Source organism: Natator depressus, chromosome 7, assembly GCF_965152275.1.
Source record: "Natator depressus isolate rNatDep1 chromosome 7, rNatDep2.hap1, whole genome shotgun sequence".
Classification (NCBI taxonomy): Eukaryota; Metazoa; Chordata; order Testudines; family Cheloniidae; genus Natator; species Natator depressus.
In genome coordinates, this window is record NC_134240.1 from 15,535,719 (window position 1) to 15,562,958 (window position 27,240).

General features: G+C 45.5%; 1 protein-coding gene and 1 pseudogene across 1 annotated transcript in view; one reads left to right on the top strand and one right to left on the bottom strand.

The window, feature by feature from the left end:
- The first annotated feature begins 12,378 nt into the window (after window positions 1–12,378).
- Window positions 12,379–27,240, top strand: part of ARL8B (ARF like GTPase 8B) — a 33,023-nt gene continuing 18,161 nt past the window's right edge. Inside the window, exon 1 of the mRNA XM_074959677.1 lies at window positions 12,379–12,636. Coding sequence (XP_074815778.1) covers window positions 12,409–12,636 — 228 coding nt within the window. The 5' untranslated portion in view covers window positions 12,379–12,408. The remainder of the gene's footprint in view (window positions 12,637–27,240) is intronic.
- Window positions 16,665–16,781, bottom strand: LOC141991766 (U6 spliceosomal RNA; annotated as a pseudogene).

A 27,240-nucleotide genomic window follows, 5' to 3' on the forward strand; every position in this document is an offset into this window, starting at 1 on the left:
GTGTCCCTTGAGGCTCCCTCCCCTCCGGAGTAGGGTCCCACGGCTCTGGCAAGGTACCCTCTCCAAGGTCAGGGTGCAGTGCCCCTCGCCGGCTCTAGCTACAGGTCATGACCAGGGCACCCTGGGGATTGCTAGGCCAGTCCTCTAAGTCCCCCCCCATCAACACCTCAGTGGGCAAATGGTGGTGCACCCCCACATCCTTGGGGCCCTCCTTGGCCCCCATTTCAGATGTACCCTCACCACAGGCACCTTGAATGGGCCTGGCCGAGGAGAATCTGGCCAGAGCCCAGAGGAAGCAGAAAGTCAGGTATGACTGCATGGCGCGGGCTCGTGCCTATGCCACCGGGGACCAGGTGATGGTTCTCATCCCCATGAGAAAAAACAAACTACAGGCCACTTGGGAAGGCCCTTTTAAGGTGGTCAAGCAATTAAAATGAGGTAAACTATGTGGTGGAGCTGTCTAACTGGGCACACCACCGCCGGGTGTACCATGTGAATATGATGAAGCCATATTATGACAGGAGGAATGTGGTGCTGACCATGTGTGGACATTGGGAGGAGCAGGGAGGTGACCCTCTAGTAGATCTATTCCCTGAGACAGGAGCTGGCTCCTCCCAGGAAACAATTCCTCTCTCTGATCGGCTAACCTCTGCCCAGCAAGCTGAGTTCAGAGGGGTGCTGCATCTGTACCGACAGCTGTTTTCCAACCAGCCTGGACGCACTAATCTGACTGTCCACCAGGTGCAGACAGGATCACACCCGCCTATAAGATGCTCCCCCTTCCGGGAAAACTGCTCAGGACCTGGGAAGAGAGGTCAATGACATGCTGGCTTTGGGAGTGATCCAGCCATCTTCCAGCCTTTGGGCCTTGCCGGTGGTGCTGGTCCCCAAAAAACACGGGTCGATCTGGTTCTGTGTGGACTATCGGAAGCTCAGTGCCATCACTGTATCTGATGCCTACCTCATGCCCAGGCCTGATGAGCTCCTAGACAAGCTGGGAGGAGCTTGTTACCTTACCACTATGAATCTTACAAAGGGTTACTGGCAAGTACCACTGAATGAAGATGCCAGGCTGAAATCTGCCTTTATTACCCCTCTGGGGCTCTATGAGTTTCTGACCCTGCCTTTCGGCCTCAAGGGAGCGCTGGCCACCTTCCATTGCCTGGTGGATCAGCTACTGAGGGGGATGGAGAGTCCATTTCCTGGACACTACTGTGCTAATAAGCGATGGTCACATAAACACCACCCTATACCAGAAACCTACTGACCGCTATACTTACCTACATGCCTCCAGCATCCAGGACACACCACACAATCCACTGTCTACAGCCAAGCTCTAAGATACAACCGCATTTGCTCCAATCCCTCAGACAGAGACAAACACCTACAAGATCTCTATCAAGCATTCTTAAAACTACAATACCCACCTGCTGAAGTGAAAAAACAGATTGACAGAGCCAGAAGAGTACCCAGAAGTCACCTATTACAGGACAGGCCCAACAAAGAAAATAACAGAACGCCACTAGCTATCACCTTCAGCCCCCAACTAAAACCTTTCCAGCGCATCATCAAGGATCTACAACCTATCCTGAAAAATGATCCCTCACTCTCACAGATCTTGGAAGACAGACCAGTTCTCGCTTACAGACAGCCCTCCAACCTGAAGCAAATACTCTCCAGCAACCACAGACCACACACCAAAAACACTACCCCAGGAACCTATCCTTGCAACAAAGCCCGATGACAACTCTGTCCACATATTTATTCAAGTGACACCATCATAGAACATAATCACATTAGCCATGCCATCAGGGGCTCGTTCACCTGCACATCTACCAATGTGATATATGCTATCATGTGCCAGCAATGCCGCTCTGCCATGTACATCAGCCAAACCGGACAGTCTCTATGCAAAAGAATAAATGGACACAAATCTGACATCAGGAATCATAACATTGAAAAACCGGTAGGAGAACACTTCAACCTCTCTGGCCACTCAGTAACAGATTTAAAGGTGGCAATTTTGCTGTAGAAAAGCTTCAAAAACAGACTCCAACGAGAAACTCCTGAGCTTGAATTAATATGCAAACTAGATATCATTAACTTGGGTTTGAATAGAGACTGGGAGTGGCTGGGTCATTACACATATTGAATCTATTTCCCCACGTTAAGTATCCTCACACCTTCTTGTCAACTGTCTAAATGAGCCATCTTGATTATCTCTACAAAAGTTTTTTTCTCCTGTTGATAATAGCTCATCTTAATTAATTAGCCTCTTACTCCACCTTTTCATGTTCTCTATATGTATATATATATATCTTCTTACTATACGTTCCATTCTATGCCTCCGATGAAGTGGGCAGTAGCCCACGAAAGCTTATGCTCAAATAAATTTGTTAGTCTCTAAGGTGCCACAAGTACTCCTTTTCTTTTTTCAAATATAATTGTTCATTTAGCTTCACAGCAGGTCATCCACTTCTCTGTTGATGGAAAAGGATGATGGCCACAAAGACTGCTCAGCTAGTACCTCCCCTGCTCTGCTTGGCCTGCCTGCCAGCCAGAATGCCCCAGTTTTTATACAGCACTATAATTTACCTGACACTTTACAAATTTAGGAGCCTATCGAAACTACCCATCAAAGCAGGATTGGAATCACAAATGAAAACATTCCCTGCCTATCCACTCCCCCCCCCCCCCCAAAAAAAAAAAGAGTGCAGTTCAAATAAGAACAGGAGTAACCCACACCCTGATTTTGTGTGTTCTCTCTCAGGAGGCAAAGCTCAAGCTCTACTGCTTAGTAGGGAGAGCAAGCTGCGTTTGCACCTCCCAGATTCTGGGCCCACGGTCCAAATTATGGTGGCTTTGAACAACTCCCTATGGTCCATCCTGCCAGCCCGGAAGAGCTGGAATGCAGAGAGTGTTGGCCATATTCCCTTCTTCCTCTGGGACGATGCAGAGGGCGGATGGCAGCACTGGCTGACCGTTGCTACCCAGTCTTATGACGACTGGAGAACCCCAGTCCCCAAAAAACACTAGGGTATTCTGGCGGTCTGATTGAGCAGGCTTTGTGGTCCCTTTATGTTGGCTGAGCTACAACAAACCAATGCAGAACTGGGGCTGGTAATTTTTTTAAATGAAAGCCTGGACCAGCGGTTCTCAAACTGTGGGCTGGGACCCCAAAAGTGGGTCGTGACCTCATTTTAATGGGACCACCAGGGCTGGCGTTAGACTTGCCAGGGCCGAAGCCTAAGCTTGAACCCCACCGCCCAGTGCTGAAGCCCAAGGGCTTTGGCTCTGAGCGGCAGGGCTCAGGTTATAGGCCCCCCCTCAGGGCTGAAGACCTTGGGCTTCGGCTTCCCCCCGCCCAGGGCAGCGGAGCTTGGGCTTTGGCGGCCCCTGCCCTCCACCTGGGGCAGAGGGGCTTGGGCAGGCTCAGGTTTCAGTCCCCGCTCCCTGGGTCATGCAGTAATTTTTGTTGTCAGACAGGGATGCAGTGCAATGAATTTTGAGAACCCCTGGCCTAGACTCACACTACCGAAGTGTTAGTATGGGGTACGAGTCAGGGTGGGCTGGTTAGAGGCCTGGTGAAAAACCACTGCAGATCTTGCTCTAAAGGATTAGTGCAACCATCTGTTTACCTGGTGGCTTAAATGCCCCCCACTCCCACACTTTTTATATGTACTGGTCATTTGCGGATTATAATAATCTAAGGCCCAATAATACTAATTTTAGCCTTCTTTGTTACCTGAGCTAGTAATGTCAATGGGTATTCCCCGGCATAAGCACAGCATAAAGACCTTGGGCATTGGCCCTTAATAAGGAATTTCTACAGTCGCCAAATGCTGTATGGACTTGTATGTTCAAGCTAAGAATATTACAGTAATACCCTGTGCCATATGATTACTGGGATTTAGCAATACAATGGGCTTAATAGACTTAAACCAAAGCTAAGTGTTCTAGACCAGCGGTTCCCACCACAACTGCACAGCACCCTGCACACCACACTGCTCGCCCAGCACCCCCTGCCCATCGACCGCCCCACTGCCCACCAACGTCCTCACAGTCCCACCATCACACAGCACCCCGTATTCCTGAGGGGATTCTGCACCAAAAAATTAAAAATTCTGTGCACAATATTTTAAAATTCTGCAAATTTTATTTGTCAATAAATAAATGTGGAGGCTCTAACATGGCAGTGGGGAGCACAGGCCACTGGTTGCATGGAGGTGGGAGATCACCCTGCAGCTTTCCCACATCCCACCCCGGGACAGGGACTTGGCAGTGAGGCTGCATCCAACCCTGACACAGTGCAAGGGCCAGGCCTGCCCCCAAAACACCCTGGGGCCCTGCCCCCCGTGCCAGGTGCACCAGGTGTGGGTGAGCAGGCTCATCCCAGCAGCAGGATCCAAGTGCAGAGGGCCTTAGTGTGGGGAGATCCAGGTGGGAGTACGAGAATTCTCTGTGGGGCAATCTGGGTGCACGTGGCTCAGTGGGAGATCTGGATGCACAGATGCTCATTGGGGGATTCCAGGTGCAGGGACAATGGGACTCTGCAGGGGATCCAGGTGCAGGTGTTTAGGGCTCAGCAGGAGCAGGTCTAGATGCAGGGGAGGTGGGGTTCATTTGGGTGGGGGGTGCAGGTGGTTGGGGCTCACTGGGGAGGGTGTTTGGGGGGGCTCATCGGGATGGTACAGATGCAGGGGAGCTGGGGCTTGTCAGGGTGAGGGTTCGATGGACCTGCTTAACAGGGGAGCCCCAGCTTCTGCCAAAGGGATGCTGCATGCTGGCTCCAGATTCCCCCTTCTCTTCCCCATCCCATGCCCCTTCCCCACCACTCCATCTCCTCCCCACCCCCTTCCTTCCACCCTGCCCTCGCTTCCCCTATCCCCTTCTCTTCCCCATCCTATGTCCCTTCCCCACTGCTCCATCTCCTTCCCATCCCACCCCTTTTCTTCCCCATCCTATCTCCTCCCCCTCCCACCCCTTTTCTTCCCCCATCCCATGCCCCTTCCCCACTGCTCCATCTCCTCCCCCTCCCACCCCTTTTCTTCCCCCATCCCATGCCCCTTCCCCACCACTCCATCTCCTCCCCCTCCCACCCCTTTTCTTCCCCCATCCCATGCCCCTTCCCCACCACTCCATCTCCTCCCCACTCCACCCCCTACCTTCCACTCCACCCTCGCTTCCCCTAGCCCCCTCTCTTCCCCATCCCATGCCCCTTCCCCACTGTCCCACCTCCTCCCCATCCCACCCCCTTCTCTTCCCCATCCCATGCCCCTTCCCCACTGTCCCACCTCCTCCCCATCCCACCCCTTTCTCTTCCCCATCCCATGCCCCTTCCCCACTGTCCCACCTCCTCCCCACCCCCTTCGTTCCCACTGCCTTTCCCCCCGCCCCTGCTTCCCCTGCCCCCTTCCCTTCCCCACCACTCCATCTCCTCCCCACTCCACCCCCTTCCTTCCACCCGCCCTCGCTTCCCCTATCCCCTTCTCTTCCCCATCCCATGCCCCTTCCCCACTGTCCCATCTCCTCCCCACTCCACCCCCTTCGTTCCCACTGCCTCTTTCCCCCAGGCCCCGCTTCTCCATCCCATGCCCCTTCCCCACCGCTCCATCTCCTCCCCAGGCTGGAGGGGCAGGGGAGAAACCGCCCCCCAGCACGAGCCGGTGGAGCGGAGCGGGTTGGGGCTGGGTCACTCCATTTCCTGCCGCCTGGTGATTGCAGGGCGGGCCCGACCCCACACTCACGGGGGCGTCGGGAAGTGGAGTGACCCGGCCCCAGCCCGCTCTGCTCTGCTCCCGGACTTGGGGGGGGGGCGGCGGGGGGAACCGCCCCCCAGCACTCACCGGCAGCGCGGCTGGCAGCCGGCGGAGCAGAGCGGGCTGGGGCCAGGTCGCTCCACTCCCGCCGCCTGGTGCGTGCAGGGCGGGCCCCACCCCTGCTGCAGTCCCCCAGGACGCAGAGCTCAGGGGAAGGGGTGAAGCGGGGGCGGGGCTGGGGCGGAGGCAGCTTTCCTGGCCGGATCAGCTGGCCGGGGGATTGGGCTGGCCGGGGCCCCTTCTGACTCTGAGCCCAGTGCCATGGCGTCACTGGTGCCATGGTAAACCCTGTACTGCTAAGAACCACGGTTAGTCTATTGAAAAGTCAATTAAATTGTTTATCTAGGTTATTGTCCAGGTCTGCCTTTCCTACTGCAGTTACAGGCCTTTTGGATACACTATAAGCTGAGAGCATGTACTATTAAGGTGATATAATGAGCTTTAATAGTCGAGTTAAATCAGTGTGGTCAATCCTGCTATGTTGGCCATCAGATAAAGCTTTACAATAGGATTTTATTAATAGAAATATTCACAATTTTCAAACACGGACATTGGAGAAGCTGTTAAAGTCTGTGGTACTCTTTTGTGGTACTAAGCTTAAGAGAGAAGTCCTATCATCGCCACCCCATATAGTGGAAGCAGTTTGTACTCCATCCCCAAGCCTATTGCCTGGAAATCATGGATCAGGGCATTTCTTACCCATGTGGAAAGCCTTTGTGAAGCTTTTACAATTCCAAGAAAATGAGGGGAATTTTGTGTTCTTCCAAGTATTAATGTGGTTGTTTTCCAGTACATAATGCCCTGTACCTTTGACTCTTTTTTTGCTTGCGTGGTTAAGTTAGCAAATTTTACTTGCTCCCAGAAACAAAATGTCCATTAGTGATTTTGGGGGGGAAATCTGTGCAATGGTGTGTATTCTTGTCTGTTTTCATCTTGTACAAAAAGACATATATCTTAGTAAATTGTTTATCAATCCAGTAATGATCTATAGCGACAGAGGGAAATGATCCTGAGATCAGCTCCCCCATGTCATAAAATATGAGTTTCTGCGTGCACAGGCTGTACTGTTGCTTTTGGCTCTTGTGAAATCTTGTTCAGTGTTCATACACAGATCACAAAGCAGAAGGGTATTGCTGTATATATTCTTCTGAGATCCAGAACAGAATGCCAACCAATAAATAATTAATTTGCTATGTTATTTGCTTCAAGAGCCTTGGATGAAGAGTACAGTATCAGAACATTAAGCCTCATTTGCCTGATCCTGGGAAGTACAGAGTATTCCCAATTCACAGTGACTGCAGTGGGAGCTGCAGGTGGTTAGTGCATCTTAAGATCAGGCCTATTAATTATGATTATTATTATTATCTTATTAGGAATATACTAAACATTATGGAAATAAATAAAATCATGTATCTCTATTAGATCTGTAAAGTGTCTTGTGATACACAGGTATGAAAATGCTCTATCAAGTACTGCTATGGTATTTAATTAGCAATGCAGGAGAGACAGGAGCTCAAACAAAAAGGTGAGAGGCTGCAAACCTTGGAGGAAGACTTACAGAAATTGGAGCCCAGAGAATCAATGCGTCTATAAAGGAAGTGTGTGGGGCTGAAATATGTGATACAGTATTCTCATTGTATGTTCATGATCAACATGTGTCATTTAGTCACTGGTAGGAGCAGTGGGGAGTGTGGGGAGCTGGCCTGCCAAATGGGAAACTCAGGATGTGGGTTCTGAACAATGGCTTGCACCTACAGCAATCACAGAACCTCTCATTGCCTTTGTGATTTCACCTGTGCAATGGGTATACAGCCTAGCTGACAGCAGTGTTAATGAATTAAGGGCCTGCATGTGACTGGCTTAGGATACAACAGACAAAAAGGGTAAAGAAACCTTACTCTCTCTACAGTGGAAGCCCCTGCATAGGGATCTGCCCAATCTAGTCAGGTGTACAGGCAAGACCACTAAGTGTTGATCCTGCTCCTACTGACGTCCCCATTGATTTTGATGGGAGCAGGGTCAGGCACTAGGCTAGCAAAGCTGGTAGCTTCCCCATAAAGGGTGGGAAGGCATGGAGTGAGGACAGGGCTATCAGCCTATTCCATTCCACACAGAGCTGACCCAGTGCAATGGGAATGCATGCTTCACTCTTTCAAAGGATGCCAGAGCTCCTCCTTGTATGGGCTGCCCTGAGGAATTTCTGGCTGAGTCAGGGGGCTTCCTGTGCTGTAATGCTTATTCATAGCCTTTCATCCCCATTGTGACTGATTCCCTCAGGAAATCAGACCTTCTTTTTTTTCAGTTCCACTCCTCATACTACAGTGGCTCAGGCTCCAAATATTTATAAAATATAAAGTGTTGTGAGACCCCTGCAAACAAGGATAAGTACAAAATATTAATTATTTTCAAACCACCACATTGCATATAACTAACAAAATTATATGGGCATCTGTTAGTCTACACACATTTTTTTTTTTAAGCTACATCCTCAGTTGTTCAGCTAATGGCCCTCCTCTCTGGGTCTGGCACAGCAAATGTCACAGTTTAAGCACACGGAGGGCTAGCACTAGATGATTTTAGGAATGAAAAATACGTTTGGCATCTCAAAGATGTCTCCCTGAAGAAAAGATAAATTGTTTAAAGAAAGTGTGTAACTTATTTTGTAATTGGCACTGTGACTGGGGCTTGGGAATCTCTGGCAATCACTCATGTCATTTCTGGCTTTTAATAAAATATTATGGTCTGCTTCTTTTTCCGCTGTTCTTTTAAGTTAGGGTCAGTGTAAGCCCCTATCTGCTTCATCAATGTCTTTGCTTGTGGGAACTTTAAAACTCTATGGGCCACACACATCCCTGGCGTAACTCCACTAAGGTCAATGGAGTGACATCAAGGATGAAATTGGGCCCATTTCCCTTGAGCATGGAGAAAGAGCAGATTGTAATATGCAACTATCTCTTATTCATCACATTGTGCTAACAGCTAAATCAATAAAATACTGTACATCTTTTAAGAATAGGAGTTCTGACTCATGTTAATTAGGACTAATTCCTGTGAAGGCAATGGAGACAGAGTGGTGCCAATGAGAGGAGACCCAGGCTCAATCTGTTACAAGACTGGCACAACAACAGGAAGGTCTAGTGTAAACTCCCTTCTAGGTGCAATACACTTGGATTATCAGAACATTATAGAGACTGATAACTGTACTCAAGAACCCTTTTTTTTTAAATGGCTTTAGGACAGACTTTATCAGTGTGAAATTTCCACAATTAATAGTATATTAGCGGTGTGTTTTACGTAATATTTTATTGCAGTATAGAATATAGTATATACCAAATGATATGATGATGATGATTATTACTTAAACCCCAGTCCTGCAATTACATTTATGGAGGCAGACCCCTGGGATGCACTTGTGTGGAAGTAGTTGCAGGATGGGGCTTAACTTGTGAAAAATCATATATTTTAAAAGGAAACAATGTTACAATTACCCTGTGAAATACAGTGAATCCCAATGCCAGGAGGGACTCCCTTCATTTGATATTTTGTCCCAATCTTGAATCAAAAAGTAGATTCATGAAACCTTTTGATGGTACCTGGGTGGGGTCAGTTCATGGTTTTATATTGAAATCATGCAAAATATATGGCTATTCATGAAGGTACACAAAAGGTACCTACCTAGCGCTCTTGATGACTGACATAAATTACAAAAATCAAATCAGCTGGAACTAGCAGCTAACAGCCCCCAACAAAACTTGACCTATCAGAGAACTACCAACCTCAGCCCATTGCAGGTCCCTGCCTCCCCCAAGGACCAAGTAAATAAATAGCTATGCCTTTGTACTGCGAAGTTCAACAGATGAGCTATTTTGGATCAGTGGGAGGTGTGGGGAGCAGGTTCTGAAGCCGAAGGTCCCTCCTTGAAAACAGTTTACCTCCAGCCCCTGTTCTTTTCACATTTATTAAAATTCTATGAGTCAAACTGTTGATCTCTGCCCAGACCTATATACTGAAGCCAACCTAACTTTAAACAGACAGTCCCCCAACCTGAAGCAAATATTCACCAGCAACTATACACCACACCACAGAAACACTAACCCTGGAACCTATCCCTGTAGCAAACCTCGTTGCCTACTCTGTTCCCATATCTACTCTAGCGACACCATCAGAGGACCCAACCACATCAGCCACACCATCAGAGGCTCATTCACCTGCACGTCTACTAATGTGATATATGCCATCATGTGCCAGCAGTGCCCCTCTGCCATGTACATTGGCCAAACGGAACAGTCCCTGTGTAAAAGAATAAATGGACACAAATGGGACATCAGGAATGGTAACATACAAAAGCCAGTAGGAGAACACTTCGATCTTCCTGGACATTCTATAACAGATTTAAAAGTAGCCATACTTGAACCAAAAAACTTCAGAAACAGACTTCAAAGAGCAACAGCAGAACTAAAATTCATTTGCAAATTTAACACCATCAATTTGGGCTAGAATAGGGACTGGGAGTCGCTGGCTCATTACAAAAGCAGCTCCTGGAATTGACATCTCCTCATCTATTATTGGGACTACATCCACCCTGATCGAATTGGCCCTGTCAACACTGGTTCTCCACTTGTGAAGTAACTCCCTTCTCTTCATGTGTCAGTATGACAATGCCTGCATCTGTAATTTTCACTCCATGCATCTGAAGAAGTGGTTTTTTACCCATGAAAGCTTATGCCCAAATAAATCTGTTAGTCTTTAAGGTGCCACCGGACTCCTTGCTAACTTTAAACAGTTAATCTACTTTTCCCCATTGACACCATTTGTTTCCTTTATGTACTTCACTCATTTTGGAGAGGGAAACCAGGCTGATCAATTTCTCTTTTTCATTCTCAAACACTAGCACAGGGCTCCAAGGGTAACTAAATTTCAGTGTAATAAGCCACCTGTTTCCAAAGGGTGGATGGCTCAGGTGTTGCAGCAGGCAGGGGGCTGGTAGAAGGGGGAAGTCAGGGCGGGGAATATATAAGAGCAGCAGATATAAGAGGTAGCATCAAAGGGTTCACTGTGTGAGTGGGGTGTAATACAGGGCAGTGGGATGGGAGAAGGGAAAGTGGAGATATAGGGAGCAATGTGGGAGAGCAGAGGGCAGTGGGGTTGGGAGCAGTAGAGGTATTGGGACAGTGTGGGGCAGTGGGGGTTTCAGGGGCAGCACAGGGCTAATGGTGCGACAGGTTTAAGAGGGGTCATTACAGGGTGGTGGGCTAGCAGTGAAGGCATCAAGGTAGCAGTGGACAGTAGACAGGATATCAGAAGTGATGGGGAATCAGAAGCAGCAGAAGTACCGGGGTATCCAGGACAGTATGGGAGGAAGCAGTATTGGGTATTGGGTGGGTAGCTGTGTGGCATAGCAAGCAGTGGCCCATGTTGCCAATTCTCATGATTTATCATAAATCTTGCAATATTTTATGATTAAAGCCCTGACTCCTGGAGGCAAGTGGCCGTGTGAAAATCTTAGCTTTCATTTTGAAAAAAAAAAAAAGTTTCTAACCCTAATGACTCTGGAAAAAAGCTGGAAAATGTGACCCAAGTGCACCCTAAAGGCACAGAAAGCAGAAGACAAATAAAACTAACCTACTATTAATATTTAATTTTTCAAAATCTCATGATTTTTAAGCCAGTTGCATGATTTTTTGGGGGGAGGTGGGGATGACTCAAAATTTCTGAACATTTGGAATAGGTGAGGTGGAATGCAATGTTTATATTCTTAGAATTTCAGCTGCTAATATGGATGTTCATTTTTCAGCATGACATTTTTAAAAATTGATTTAAATTTGCACAATTGTGGGAAATTATGGGGCGGTTGTCAGATAATGGGGAGTGTCAGACAATAATTATTTAATGACAAGAGCCAGTGAGATTCAAAAAGTTAAAGCTTTATAGCCATTAAAGCACTAATAGTCAAAAACCCAAAGTAAATGTCCCTAAACCAAACTCTCATAAGTTCTCAAGCGGCATTTTTCTTACCTTGCCTATCTGTAAATTTCCACTATTATCCATGGAAATATTTGTTGTACATACAGTGAAATTGACTGACCAATCTAATCCTTCCAACCCTAAATATGAGGTATTAGGGAGTGGGATGGGGGCAGTAGAGCTATTGGAGGAGGAGGCCTGGGGGTGCTTTGGGGGGATAGCAGGGTGAGAGTAGAAGGGGAAGAGGGTGGCAGTGGGGTGCAGAAACGGCACAGCTCACCTTGCACGTGTCCCAACCCCTATTTGTGCACCAGCCCCAGTCCCTATCCCTTTATCCCTGCCCCAGCCCCTATGCTTGCCCCCTATTTCTGCTCCAGTCCCTATCCCTGCCCCTACGTTTGACCTTGTTTGTCCCAGTCCCAGCACTTGCCCCAGTCCCTATCCCTGCCCCAACCCCAGCCCTTCAGGTGGCCGCTGGGTGGCGCTGGCAGGGCAGGTACGCGAGAATGAGTCCTCCCCGGGCGCCGGGCGGACACCTCGCCGGCAGGGGGCGCCGCAGGCTGGGTTTGCGGCTGCTGCCGGCCGGGCCGCTCTTGCTCCCCGGGCCGGCGTGGGGAGCCGTCATATGACCGCGGCGCGGCGAGCAGGGCAGCGTTGGCCTTGGCCGGAGCCGCAGCCCGCGAATCGCCGCCGCCAGTCCCCGAGGGTCTCGGCCCGCTTCGCCGCCGCGATGCTGGCGCTGCTGTCCCGGCTGCTGGACTGGTTCCGCTCGCTCTTCTGGAAGGAGGAGATGGAGCTCACCCTGGTGGGGCTGCAGTACTCGGGCAAGACCACCTTCGTCAACGTCATCGCGGTGAGCTCGCGCCCGCGCTCGCGCCTGCTCCCGCCGGGGGGGGAGGGTGTAACTGCCCCGGGGGGCGGGGGGGCAGGAGTGATCCAGGTCCATTGGTCCATCTCCCATCAGGCCGGGGGGGGCGCTCTCTCTGTGTCTTGGGGGGGGGGGGGGTTACTGCGGGGCGGGGGTAGGCGTGATCCAGGTCTCTTGGCGTCTCTCCCCTGGGGGTAATGGGGGGGAGAGAGTGTAGGAGGGAGTCCGAGTGCCTTGGCCTGGCCCCCACTGGGCTGGAGGGGGTGTAAGCAGGCCTGTCTCTGTGTGGGGCTGTTGGGGTGGGGGGTTGGGACAGGCTGCTTTCTCCTCTCCTCTCCTCTCCCAGCCTTTAGGCAGTGTGGAGTATGGCTGGAGGAGGTTTCTGGTAGTAGTTGGGGGGAGGGGGGGGGTGATTCTTGGCTCTGTATAAAGGAATGGTGGATTTTGGGGATCTCTTTGAGCAACCTTAGGGCAGGTCTGAAGACCCAACCCTCAAAACAGGAGGTTGCAGCAGGCTAGCAGTCCTGACACTGCACTGATGCCAATGGAAATCTACCCAGTCTGGTAGGGAGACAACTGCTTCCTACCAGCTGCTCCAGGCCTCACTGTAACTCCATTATTTAGTAATGAGGGGTTGGTATGCCTTTTGAGTGGGATTAGGTACCCAGTTGTCTGAGCTTTAATTTGGTTTGTAATTAGCCATAATCTACTGATCTCTCAAATCTCTAATATGAAGATCTTGTTGCATTTTACAGTTCCTGGCACAGTATCCTACATAGCATCTGTGCAACTGGAACATAGAAGTACAGTTGACTAGAATAATACTGACATTCTGTGTATTGGGTTTTGTGGGATAAAATACTGGCTGTAATAACTTTCTCTCTATAGCTGATGATCCATCGTGCACTTTCCTTAAAACAATGAGGAGTCCTTGTGGCACCTGAGAGACTAACAGAGGTATTTGGGCATAAGCTTTCTTGGGCTAAAACCCACTTCATCAGGGTTTTGGCCCAAGAAAGCTTATGCCCAAATACCTCTGTTAGTCTCTCAGGTGCCCCAAGGACTCCTCATTGTTTTACAGGCTAACATGGCTACCACTCTGAAACCTGTTTCCTTAAAACTAAGACTGATGAGTTGAGGTGGCCTCACTAGAACTATAGCTACAGAATGGTGCTTTCTGTACTAACAAATGTAGCATAGTTTGCTTGACATGTGTATGCAGACTCTCCACTGACAGCCATAATACTGCTTACAGCATAGCTTGATGACATGGTTTTAAGGACAACTTCCCATGTCATGTTGTCTAAGCAAACTATACTAACAATCACATAACGTGAAGAGTGCCTTCAACCATTTCTTCCATTTTATTTCTGATAGTCTGACAATAAACTGCTTAAAGCTGCTTTCTTTTCCTGTTATGAAGGTCTGCTCCTGACTCTGCACTCCTCTCCTATTTCTACACTCTGCTGCTAATTCCTAGCTGCTAAAAATATTCTGATTCCAACAATCTGTACCTTCTCCTGTTAATAGAATGTTTTAGGGCATACGCTTTCTGAATAGTCGAAGAAAATAACTTCTTGGTTCATTGTTGTGCTCTGATGGATTCACTGAACCTATTATAAGTCTGCGGCCTCCTATGTGAAGTTTCTTATGACCCTCACTGAACAGGAGACAAATTGAATGACTTGTCTGGACCACTAAACTGCATATGTTTCCTCTGGCTCTGCTGTTGGTACCCAATACTGCAGTGGGGAAGGATGCGTATGACTTGGTGTTTTTGTTCACATGCAGTAAAGGGCTTAACTGATAGTCCAAGGCACTTACAGGGAAACTGAGGCATTAAACTAGTTTTAGTCACTTGATGCACTGAATTCTTGGGTGTAAGTTGGATAAGAAGCTTGCCTTAGTAGAGAGACCAACTTTTTGGCTGCATAAGACTGGGAACAGTATGATTCTTGTACAGCCACACAGATTTTACATTTTGTGTGTTCTGTTAAGCATGGCTAGTCCTCGCTACTTAAGAAACTACTTATGTCATCCTTCTGCCAAAAAGCATTTTAATGGATTCAATACTGTCCTGTAGCTGTGTGGGGGGTGTGTGTGTGTGTGGGTTTTTTTTTTAAAATTAGGACTTTCGGATAGCATGGTCCCGTAGATCAGACTGTCCCTGAATGTGTGCAAGGCTTAATACAACTGTTGGGCACTTGGACAGTCCTGATGCATTTCAAAGCTTGTTTGCAGTTTACTGGTTGTGAAGGGTAAGCCCTGCTCAGATCAGTGTTCATATTTTGCTCTGTGTACATGCCACCCCGATCAAAGTTTTATTTGACTAACTAACATGTTGGAAAGGATACTTTATTTACTAAGTTTTCAACTTGCAGATGTTGAATTTAGGTCTTGCTCAGTAAATGTAACTGACTTTCTCGTGTTCTGACAGTTGTATTGCCTAATCAAGAAAGTCACTCTATCTTGGTGTCATCCTTATATAGTGTAACAAGGACACTCTAGTCATTGGGTAACACTTCCTCTATAAAGTAAGCCTCTACTGGCTTGTTGCCTAAGCATATCTGCAGGACTAAGCTATTAATGTTTGGGAGACAGGCTCTTTTAGGGGAAGGTAGCGTGGTGGTCCTCAAAATGAAGCTCTCTAGTTCAGCCTTCTGAAAGCAGAGGCTTTAAAATTATTGAACAGACTTAAGGCAGGCCCTGCAATGCTGTACTTCAGGATCCTCTCTCTAGATGGCCAGAACAAACAAACTTTGAGCAACAGGATTAACCTCACAACCCTGATAGCTTGTTGACTTCGGGAGCTGTCTGGCCTATTAGGTAGAGCCCTCAGCTCTATCCGTTCTTAGCCAGCACTAGTAATCTGGGGCTGCCTCTAGTCTTTTACAGCCAAGACTGACTTTAGTGGTGAAGAAGGGGGGGGAAATGATGGGATGCCAGCAACAACTGGAATCAAAATGTCCTGTACGTCTCAACTGGACAGGAGAGGGAATAGACTCTCTCTACTTAGTGGTGGTTTTATTTGAGCCTATTCTGGCTACCAAGCTGGTCAGTGACACTTGTAATGTTCTTTCTCTCCCACATTCTTTGGAAAAGAACAATCCCATGAAAAACCTAGTAATCTAAATGTACTGTACTAGGAGTTCACTATGGATGAAAGAACATGTAGTGTGTAACTGGCTGAAGTAGTAGAAGTACCACTTACTGGGAGAAGAGATGCTAACTAAACACTTCTTCCATCCTCCGGGGCAGAAGGGTGAACTCTGTGTCTACTATTTGAAGATCAGAAGATTGTAAATCTTATTAACAATTGCTTAGTCTTTGGCATTAAAGCACTGAAACTTATATGGGTGAACACTGTTATTAAAGACATATATACTTGCAAAACTGTTTGAGTACTGTGTGAGTCAGTAACAGTTGGCCCATGCCAGAACTGCAGCATGTTTCCATCTTTATCTGATTGGGTAGTGCAGCTGTGCCACACATGTAACAGGTTTGAGATAGGTCAGCAGTAGGTAGGTTTGAAGCATTTGGACAGCTTTCTTGACTACTTTGGGATGCTAAGGTAAAGCCACGGTCTAAAATACAAGCAGAATCTTGCAATCTGTGGTTTCAGTTTTGTAGGGTAGATACAAGGTTTTAGTACTGATTACATGTGCAATGACTTTATATGGGGTGTGTGTGTGGAACACGTCTTCCCTGTTCTCTACAAAAATGATCATGTCATAACCGTGTCCCTCACAACTCTTTATAGTGTAGACACAGCATGAAGGTTTCTCGTACCAAGCAGTTTCCTGTAATGACTTGTATCTGATTTCATCAGGTGAAATGTTTAATGCCAATTACTCATCAGCTTATGCCAACTGCTGATGACTCTTAACCTGGAAAGTGCACCAAATAAAATAGGTCCTGTTCCAAATAATGGATATGTCCCTCCTTTTCCTATAGTTAACAGCTTCCTTCTGTACTACTTAATCTTTAACTACCATGGCTTATTAGATCTTCCTTTTTTTATGGAACACTTCACGAATTTGCATGTCATCCTTGCGCAGGGGCCATGCTAATCTTGCCATGCTAATCTTCTCTGTATTGTTCCAATTTTAGTATATGTGCTGCCAAAGATCTTCCTTGTTAAGTATGTAAATTGGGATTTAACCTGTTTATAGTAGAGTCTAGTTATAAACTCCTTGTAGATAAGCGGTGTGTCCGTGTCTCCTTCTCTTCTCCCGCCCCCCCCCCCGCCCCCATTCAACTTAGCTACCATATGAGGCAGAAAATGTAGCTAAGTAGACACCACCTTTGAAGGTTCCACTTTAGTCACTGTCCCTTTAATTAAATACTACCATAATGAATATAGTTTTCCTCGTGTATGAGTAAACCTGCTCACAAGGGAGGATATCATTCCATCATGGGCCATACTTTCCAGAATGTGAAGAGGCCTATGGCTTTTAGATTTAACATTTTTTGCTGCAGGGTAAACGGATGTAATCTAAGTGAATTTGTCTTGGATTTTAATTGAGGACTTCTAGTGTTCTCTGTTCATAGACTCTGAAGCCTCTTTTGCACTAAGTAACTTCTGCTGACTGCATCTCTGCAGCAAGTGTTTCTGTCAACAGTCTTTCATCAGGCATACTGTCTGAAAGCTGCAAGTCATATTCTTTCTATAACCGAGTGGGCAACCAATCTCTTTAATCATGTAACACAATTGAAACACAAATATTTCAAGTGAGCTGATAGATTCTTGTTGCACAAAGCCTAAAAGTCTTGAACTAGTTTTGGTAAATTGGTTCTACATTTGAACTTCAGCTTCTGAAAGCCGCTTCATACATTATATTTGACTTTTTTATTGTAAAACTCTATCTGATGCCTGGCTGCCTGATATATGATCCAGCTTGTTAATACCAAACATACTTGCCAAATGTTCTGGTCCCCTCGCTTAATAGTAACCAACTGTTAATGAAAGCATGTACTCCTCTAAAATCTAACACTTTAAACTGCACTAATAATATACCTTTAAAATGCACTGTTAACCAGACATTAAAAAAACCTTTCACTCATGCTGTTTCAACTGTGTCAAAGTGGAATGAAGATTATTAAACACTGACCCATTCTTCTTCTTTTGTGTTGCATCCAAAATACAGCAGCATTACGGAGAAGTTTTAAAGTGAACTTTAAAAAAAGTCTAAACCTATAATAAGACATTAAAACCCTCTTACAAACATAAACGTTGGTCTTAAATTATAAGACAGTGTTTCTTTAATGAGAGAATTTTGAGGCTTCAGTTTCTGGACCTGTATGTTTAATATCACTTTTCACAACAGACTTACTAGCTATCAGTAAATAAATTACAATGATTTGGATATGTATATGTGCATATTTATTTGGTTTTCCTAAAGCTAATTAAGTATTTTAGGAAAAAGTGTGAGAGCAACCACCAGCAAGAGTTGGTGGCGGCATTCTGAGGCCACCAAAAAATTTGTCCTGCGAACCCCTGCACTAGTGCCTCAGGCCACCATCATGGTAGGGAAATGATTAAGTGAAAGACACCAAGATAATCCTGGTAAGTGGCCCACATGCTGCGCAGGAGGTGAAAATCCCCTACGGTCACTGCAATCTGACATGAGGAACATTTCTTCCTTATCCCACATAGTGATAAATTAGACCCTGAGCATGTGAGCAAGAACCAGCTAGCCAAGTACCTGAGAGAGAATGCTTAGTCCCACCTGAGATGGCCTGCCCCATCTGGTGTCCCATCTCAAGCCATGGCCCTCCCTGATGTGTCAGTGAGGAGATGAAACAAAACAACCAGAACACATTTGCATGGGAAGAATCGCTTCCTGAACCCTGCAGGTGGCCAGCTGAAACCCTGAAGCGTAAGCTTTTAGAAACATAAGATATAAACCAGAAGTGAGCCTCAGGACTGCTGAGCCCTGCCCACTACCATCATAAGCAACCGCATCATACAATCACACTCATAAATTTCTCCTCCCATTTATATCAAGGGTACCTCTGCAAACATTCTATAAATGACTGATTTATTTTTCAATATATACATTCCCTTACAGTGTCTGCAGTGTGAAAGTGCATTTTACAGTACATGAAATTCCATTTCTAAAATGGATGAACTAACAGACTGTAAACTCCTTAGGGCAGGGATTATTTTTCTCTTCTGGGTTTGTGCGGCACCTAACAGTGTCCCCTGATCCTTATTTGGAACCTCTAGATGCTACTGTAATACAAATACTGGTAGAATTTTTCCCCAGAGGAAGGATGTTCAAGCCCAGTTGTGCTGAGAGGGACAGATAAGCCATCTCAGGATGATCCATATTGGATATGCATGTACATGGCGTCGTAAAGGTAATTGAGCTACAAAGTTATATCCTCATAGGGTTCTGTATTGGGGAGTGAGTCTCCTAGCCTGGGTTCACAGATTTGTGGTAGCAGGGTTTGGACTAGGGCACTAAAAATATCAGGGTAGACTCTGTTTTGACACTGTTTGGGCTGGAACAGGGGCCCTGAAGCCCACCATCCCACCAGGCTTCAGAGTCTGTGGACCGAGGGTAGGAGGCTTGCTTCCAGGTCAGCATAGACATACCTTTATATTTGTCTAGAAGACAAGTCATGAGCAAGTTGGGCTGACTAGTAGATAAGAATCTGTCTTGTGCAATGGCAAAGCTTTGGTGATGTGTCACTTTCCGAATCCCTTAGGAAACTAAAGGTGGAGGTTTTTGCCTGTGCTTCATTTTAAGGAGCTGCTCTGCAGCAATGCTCAAATATTAAGCCACAAATCTAATCTCTGCATTGTACTCCCTTCTCTCAATGGTAAAAGTCAGTCCATCCTCAATGCCAAGTGCGATTTCTAGGGCTTGGGGTAAAGCTCACCTGTCAAGTGTTTGCTGGGGAGGGGGTTGTACTCTTCTGTTTTTGAATAGAGGCAGAAACTTGTAGGCTGAGACCTAAATATCAGAAAATGACCAAAGCAGGAAAAAAACGGTCTTAGCACTGGCCTAATGTTAACCTTCCTTCAGGGTCTGAACAGTGTAGTAGTTTCACTTCAGAACCAACTGTTCCCCAGACTTGAAGCAAACTTCCACACTTAAGCATGTGGCAGCTACAGTAACATATCCAAATATCTGAAATGTAGGTCTTGTGCATACTGTCACTAAGTCTATTAGCTGATACTTGTCAGGCATTCAGGATTTCTTTAAATTTATTCCAATTAGTAGTACTTAAACTTATATTTGGGTTACTTTAAAAAGGCTATGATAAAAACTGTGTAATGGCATTGCCATTAGAGGTCTGTTGATTTAAGTTTCAGTAGTTCATAATGGACAGTAAAAATGTCTGAAGATTGACTGTGGCAAAGAAACACTGCTTCAAACTTGAACACAAGTATTGTAGATCAACTTTATTTTGTATATTGCCTCTAATACTACAGATCCCATGCTGAAAATTGAAATGAATTGTTGATGCAGATGCAAGGAGTACCAGCTCTAGAGTTCTATACTAACCATATTAAGATCATATGTTGGAGTTTCACTTTACATCCCAAACTGGTCTTCAGACAAAACGCCAGCACAACTAACAGGAAGCCAGTGTTCTGACTGCAGTCTGCTGCCTATCACTCTGTAGCTGCAGCACTCTGCATATTGTGGAGGCTTGCAACACTTCAAGTGGAGATGGAAGTGTTCAGTAAGCAGCTTGCTTTACACATGCCGTGTCTCAAATACAACTGAACATGAAGCACTTCTTTTGGACTAAGATCTGTATAGTAAATGTTGGGCAAGAACCTAGTGTTGCCAGCAAGGCTTGTATTAGGCAAATGTCTAAATAGTTTATGTTCAGATATCTCAGGTATAACTTCTTGATAAAGAATATCCTATGGTCCAAGGACATTGTAAGAAAGAGTTGAAGAGAACGGTTCCCAAACTGCATGCATACAAGCTTTTTATAACTGTGACTTCGTGTTAAAATGAGACATGTTAATGAGACATGTTGGCTTAAATTCATTCATTACAACAGTGACTGGTAACTATCCCACTTTAAACAAACTAGGTAAGATTAAACTTTACTACCTGTGGAACTCTCAAGTCTAAAAGTACTATAGTGATATTACAAATAACTAGGGCCCTACCAAATTCATGGTCCATTTCGGTCAATTTCATGGTCATAAGATTTTTAAAATAGTAAATTTCATTATTTCAGCTATTTAACTCTGAAATGTCACAGTGTTGTAATTACAGGAGTTGGGGGCGGGGGGTTATAGTGGGTGGGTTGTGGTGGTACTGCTACCCTTACTTCTATGCTGCTGCGGATGGTGGCACTGCTCTCAGAGTTGGGTAGCTGGAGAGCAGTGACTGCTGGCCAGGATCCCAGCTCTGATTAGGCAGAACTGCCGCCAGCAGCAGTGCAGAAGTAAAGATAAGAGGGCATGGTATGGTATTGCCACCCTTACTTGGGCACTGCTGCCTGCAGAGCTGGGCCCTCAGTCAGCAGCCGCCACTCTCCAGCTGCCCAGCTCTGAAAGCAGCAGTGCCAAAGTACGGGTGGCATAGTATGGTATTCCTAACCTTATTTCTGTACCACTGCTGGCTTAACTACTGATCTTGTGTACTTTTACCCTGTACCCTCAATTTCATGAGGGAGACCAGAGTTTCTCAAATTGGGGGTCCTGACCCAAAAGGGAGTTGTGGGGGATCGTGGTATTGCAACGCTTGCTTCTGTACTGCCTACAGAGCTGGGTGGTTGGAGATATACAAGTTAATAGAACTCTTAACTTGTATCTGGTACAGTTCAGATCTAAGGCCCAGCGCCCTTTAGTTGTAATAAGTTTGGGGAAAGAATAAGGTTAGATGGTTGTCAGTAGTGCATTGTTACAGTGGTACCCCAGATGTTGCATCTGCATTTTGTTCCACCCACAAGCATGTCTTCATAACACAACCCATTTAGCTAATCAGAAAATCAGGCAAAAAGAAGAGTCTAAAATTTTGCTCAAGTCTTTTTTTACCCCAACATTATGAAAGTTTCAGTACTCTGTCCTGCCCACAACTCTTCCTGGAAAATAATGTATATGAATGGCCTAATCTGGTTTGGTGCACTGAATGTGTCTGGGAGGTAATTTAAATTGTCCTTTATTTTGAAGGTGTACTTTGCCTATTAACGTGAGGGCCAGTTAGAACTCCTGTTTCCTGGTATTATTTATCCCATCTCCTACTCTGTCCCTGTCGTAAATATAAAGGGAAGAGGAACTTTCTGTATACAGTGCTATAAAATCCCTCCTGGCCAGAGGCAAAACCCTTTCACCTGTAAAGGGTTAAGAAGCTAAGGTAACCTAGCTGGCACCTGACCCAAAATGACCAATGAGAGGACAAGATACTTTCAAATCTGGAAGGGGGGGACGTACACAAAGGGTTGGTCTGTCTGTGTGATGCTTTTGCTGGGAACAGATCAGGAATGCAGCCTTACAACTCCTGTCAAGTTAGTAAGTAAGTAAGCTAGCTAGAAATGCGTTAGATTTCCTTTTGTGTAATGGCTGGTAAAATAAACTGTGCTGGATGGAATGTATGTTCCTGTTTTTGTGTCTTAAGGTTTTGCCTAGCGGGATTCTCTATGTTCTGAATCTGATTACCCTGTAAGGTACTTACTATCCTGATTTTACAGAGGTGATTTTTAGAGGTGATTTTTACCTTTAATTAAAATTCTTCTTTTAAGAACCTAATTGATTTTTCATTGTTAAGATCCAAGGGTTTGGGTCTGTGTTCACCTGTACAAATTGGTGAGGATTCTTATCAAGCCTTCCCCAGGAAAGGGGTTGTAGGGCTGGGGGGGGGGTGTGTGTATTTCCCTGTTCATTTAAAACGCTTGGTGGTGGCAGTATATGGTTCAAGGACAAGGCAAAGTTTGTAGCTTGGGGAAGCTTTTAACATAAGCTGGTAAGAATAAGATTAGGGGGTCTTTCATGCAGGTCCCCACATCTGTACCCTAGAGTTCAGAGTGGGGAAGGAACCTTGACAGTCCCCTTTATGTTCTGTGATCTGCCTTTTTATTAACTGGCCCTTTAAAATGACTTTAAGCTGAAATTTCTTTAAGGGTCCCCTTATGTATTATGGATTGTAATCCACTTGGCTCAGGTGCCATATTCAGCTTTTACAATGAAAATTGATTAGTTTCAGGCTCTAATTCTTTTAGGCTAATCCAATGATGTGGTTGTAAATGCTTCCAAGGAATATTTACCTCTAAATTTTTCACTTTCTTTTTGAATGGATGAAAGGGTGTTTTGGGGTGTGTGTTTGCCATCGGTTCTAAAACCCTTTTCTAAAAAAAAAGTACATGTTGGGTCTTAATATTAGAGTATTCCTTTAAGAAAATTGGGTCTCTGAAAGGTAAAATATAGAGCCAGAGAAGTAAACTCCCAATAGAACTATGCATTTAATTATTTCCTGGTGGACTTTTAATGTTTCTGTGGTATCCTGTTAATTGAGAGCTGCCCAGCTCTGAAGGCAGCAGTGTAGAAGTATGGGTGGCATGGTATGGTATTGCTAATCTTACTTCTGTGTTGCTGTTGGCCTCCAGCCACCCAGCTCTGAAGGCTGTGAAGAAATGAGTTGCAATACCCCAATCCCTCCTAAAATAACCCTGTGACCCTGTCTCCCCCATGAAATTGGGGGCTATACAGTAAAAGCACAAAGATCAGATTTCATGTGGTGTTTTTTATGGCTGTGAATTTGGAAGAGCCCTACAAATAACACGCATCTCTAATAGCAGTTAATGTTGCTGATAAAATAAGAGTATAAACCAAACTTCAGTGTCTGAGTCGTTAAGCAAACATTCTTCAGACTTTCCTCGCTGAAGTGAGGTGCTCCTCAAAGTCCCAATTTTCAGGAAAATAAAATTTTAAAAAAATTGTTCTAAAAATGTATCTGCAAGTTTTTTTCATGAAGTTGATGGACTTCCACTTCATACAGCTAAATTCAGTGCCGTATGAAAGCTTATGCCCAAATAAATCTGTTAGCCTTCAAGGTGCCACTGGACTCCTCATTGTTTTTGTGGATACAGACTAACACGGCTACCCCCCAATACATCTAAAAATTTGAATTTCCTTTTGATGTCTTTGTTGCTTGCCAGTTCCTGATCAGAAAAAAGTTTTCTGAATCTCATTGAGAGCTGCACAGACAGCGAGATCGGGCCAGAAATTGAAACTGCAGAGTACTTCTCGTGCTCTCTGTAGATGTTTCTCTTTCAGTTCTGGTTTCGTGTAAACCTGTTTTTTGTTTTGGAGAAGCTTGTTTTAACTGGATGTTTACTATAGGTGAGTAAGAGTGATCTTTCAGGAGGCCTTACTGAAGTACAAGATGTCTAATGAGTGTGGTATTAATGAGCACTGAAAACAAACACTAGCATTCGACTCGAGTCAGCATACTGTGCTTGCTGTCCTCAAAGTGATACAGCATTCATCAGGCTATATAATTGACACATTATGTAGCAGCCAAACTCCTGCCTCAAGATTGAAACCCTAGGTCAGACATTGCAGAACATGACGTCTGCAATGTATAATGGGTTAAGGAAGTGAACTTGCCAATTAAAACTATTTCTCTACTCTAAACTAAACAAAATTCACTCTACTTCAATATGAAGTAAAGGCATTTGAGTTACAGATGGCATATTTTGTTGATGAGATTCTGTCCCATGCAGGAGTGGGAATGACACTAAGCAGGCTGAATAACTTTTAGTGCTTCTAAAGTACTTAAAGTCTTGGAAAGAAGCAGCATACCTGGCTGGTTTTATCCCAGTGCTACAGATGGGGGGTGGGGGTGGGTTAAAAGATAGAGGTTGAGGGCTCTGCAGCTTGCTTCCACTCTGAGTCATATAAACCTGCAAGCTTTGTGGCATAATCCAGCCTCTAACTAAGGAGGTGTAGCTAAGAAATTCCTGGCAGGCTATTCATAATGCTTTCCTGCAGGGCTTTCTACACCTTTTTCTGTAGCAGCTGGTACTGGCCTTCTCTTCCACTTCTTCATGACGGCTTAAAAGTTGCCTCAACCAAGTGCAACATATTTTGTGCTAACTTACTCCACATCTGCCTGCAAGATAGTTGTTTCTCAGACTACATAGATTCATGGAAGTATGTTTAAAGCCAGACAACTAGAATTCTGTTGGACTGGGTCCTAAAAAATGGTTGAGGTCATTGATGGGCAGTCTGCAAGAGTTGTACTGCTGAATGCCTGGCCTATGAACTAAACTATTTACCGTTCTTCCAGTAGAACGGATACTCTGGAGAAAGATTTGTCAGCAGTTTTTTGAGCTTTTTGTTCATCAAGGAAGCTGTAATTCTTGCAGATGGCTTCTTCAGAAGCTAGAAATTAATGGAATGGTGTTTATGACTTTCTCCTGTCTAAGCTGTAACTGAAAAATGGAATCTGTACAAGAGCTGTTAAAATTGCCTTCTGAGGGGTCTGGGGAAGGGGGAAAAGACACTAGAAACAAATGGAATATTCTATCTAGCGATGAATTTAACTTCTTCCGTGCTTCAAGGTTGCAGAATTTTACCTAAGATGACTGTGCTGATTTTATTATACAATTCTATATTATAAGCTTATAGCATTAAATATGTGTACCATCTGTTCAGTAGGCAGATATTATTCTAATGGGAGGCTGTAGTAGCTTTATATTGCACCTAGAAGAGTGGACAACATGACTTGCCCTCAAAGTTAGTTTTAATGCTAAATAAAGTTGCTGACCATTGCTTGAAATGAAATCTTGGTTTATGGAAATACTAAAGCTAGTTTATTTTTACCTTGCTGTAAAGTAGCAATACTGTCTGGCCAGTTTCTCCAGGATTTGCCACTGGATGCATAGACTGTGCAACCAGCAATGTGACAGGCACCGGTCAATAAACCTTTTTCCGCTTGGGAAGCCCCAAGGGTGCCCAAGGTGGTAGTGGAACTCCCTGGGTGAAGAAAATGTCCCCAGAAAAGCAATGAGCCAGAGTCCTGTTGGCCAACAGTATCGACGCTCCTGAGACCACACCCATTTAGAAAAGGCACAGTTGCTGACACAATAAGGCAGGTGCTTCCTTCAACTTGGAGTGGTGCTTTGTCTAGAAGTTGCAGCAAATCTATACCAATCGTCTCGATGGTCACTTGTCCTGGTGGGAAGGACCCAGGCATTGGCAGCAGCTCAGATGTCCAACCAGCCCTATTTAGGGGTGGCCTGCTTACCCCAGTTTGGGGAAGGCCCTAGAAAAGATGGGCTAAAAAGAGCTCCCATCCAATTTCTTCTTTCCTGGCTCTAAATTAATCATTGCTTGTTGGGATGTTCACACTGCATTAACCATACTTGAACTGAAAGACCATGAACTTCAGAAAACAGCCATAATTGATAGAGAACTGCATCAACTAAGTGTTGATATTGCAATCCTCAGTGAGATGAGACTTTTGGAAACTGGATCACTAGATAGAAGTAAACTACCACTTCTGTGGGAAAATGAACCAGTGATCTATGTGTGGGATTTGTTGATGCAAAGCCTCTACCGCTTTTGGCAAAGTTATCTCATGTGTCTGGAAACAACAAGCTGCTAACCTGAACACAAAGGTGTCCACTTACCAGGCTTGTGTCCTCAGTACCCTCCTTAATGGCTGTGAAAGCTGGGTCATGTACCCCCAAGCAGGAGCAGAGATTGACCAGCTTCCACCTTCCCTGACTCTACTAATTTTTCTGAGACGCTTAGAACCAACGGATCACTAACAACAAGATCCTTGAGAGAACCAGCCTACAGTCTAAGCAGACTATGCTGGACGCTTGCAGGCTTCACTGGGGGGACATGTGAAGTGCACGCCTTAAGATCATCTGCCGAAGGCTGTGCTGTATGGCCAACTTAAGAACAACCCACGCCACGCAGGTAGGCCACAGCTCCACTACAGCGACAAGGTCAAGCAAGGTCTCTAGAAATTCAGCATTCTCCCATTTGTCAGTGGGAATGCTGCCCACAACCGCTCAGTCTGGAGAAGCTTGGTCAAGGCTGGTGCAGTCATCGTGGAGACCCATTAGAGAGCCCAGGCTGAAGCCCACAAGCAAGCCAAGAAGCACAGAGTATTCTCCAACCTCCATCTGGTGAGTGGACCTGTACCCACTGTGGGAAGTTCTGCCACTCACATATGGGTTCTTCTCCCACACCATTGACTGACTTTGTGGTATTTCCTTTCATCTGTCAAGATGTTGGATGGTCATAGTAAAGTAGCAATGAGATTAAATCTTCAGATAGTCCTTACTTTCAGTACAGTTGCTTAAGTACTGTCTTGACAAAATGGTACTTCATTCAACATCTGCCTTACATGCTGGATTTTGCAACTGTCATCTTTAGCAATAAACTCAAAACAGCCATTTCTCCTGGTTAAAAGTACTTAGTCTCTGCAGCTCCTTGGAGGGTGCAACTATAGTGTGAAATACTTTAACGGTTTGCTTTGTAGGAAGACACTGTTGCCAGGGATGTTGTGTCACAAGGGTTTAAAAGAATGACTTTCTCTTTGGTTTAAACCAAAAATATTTTCAGCAGAATAACTAATCTTACTCTGTCCTGCATAGTAG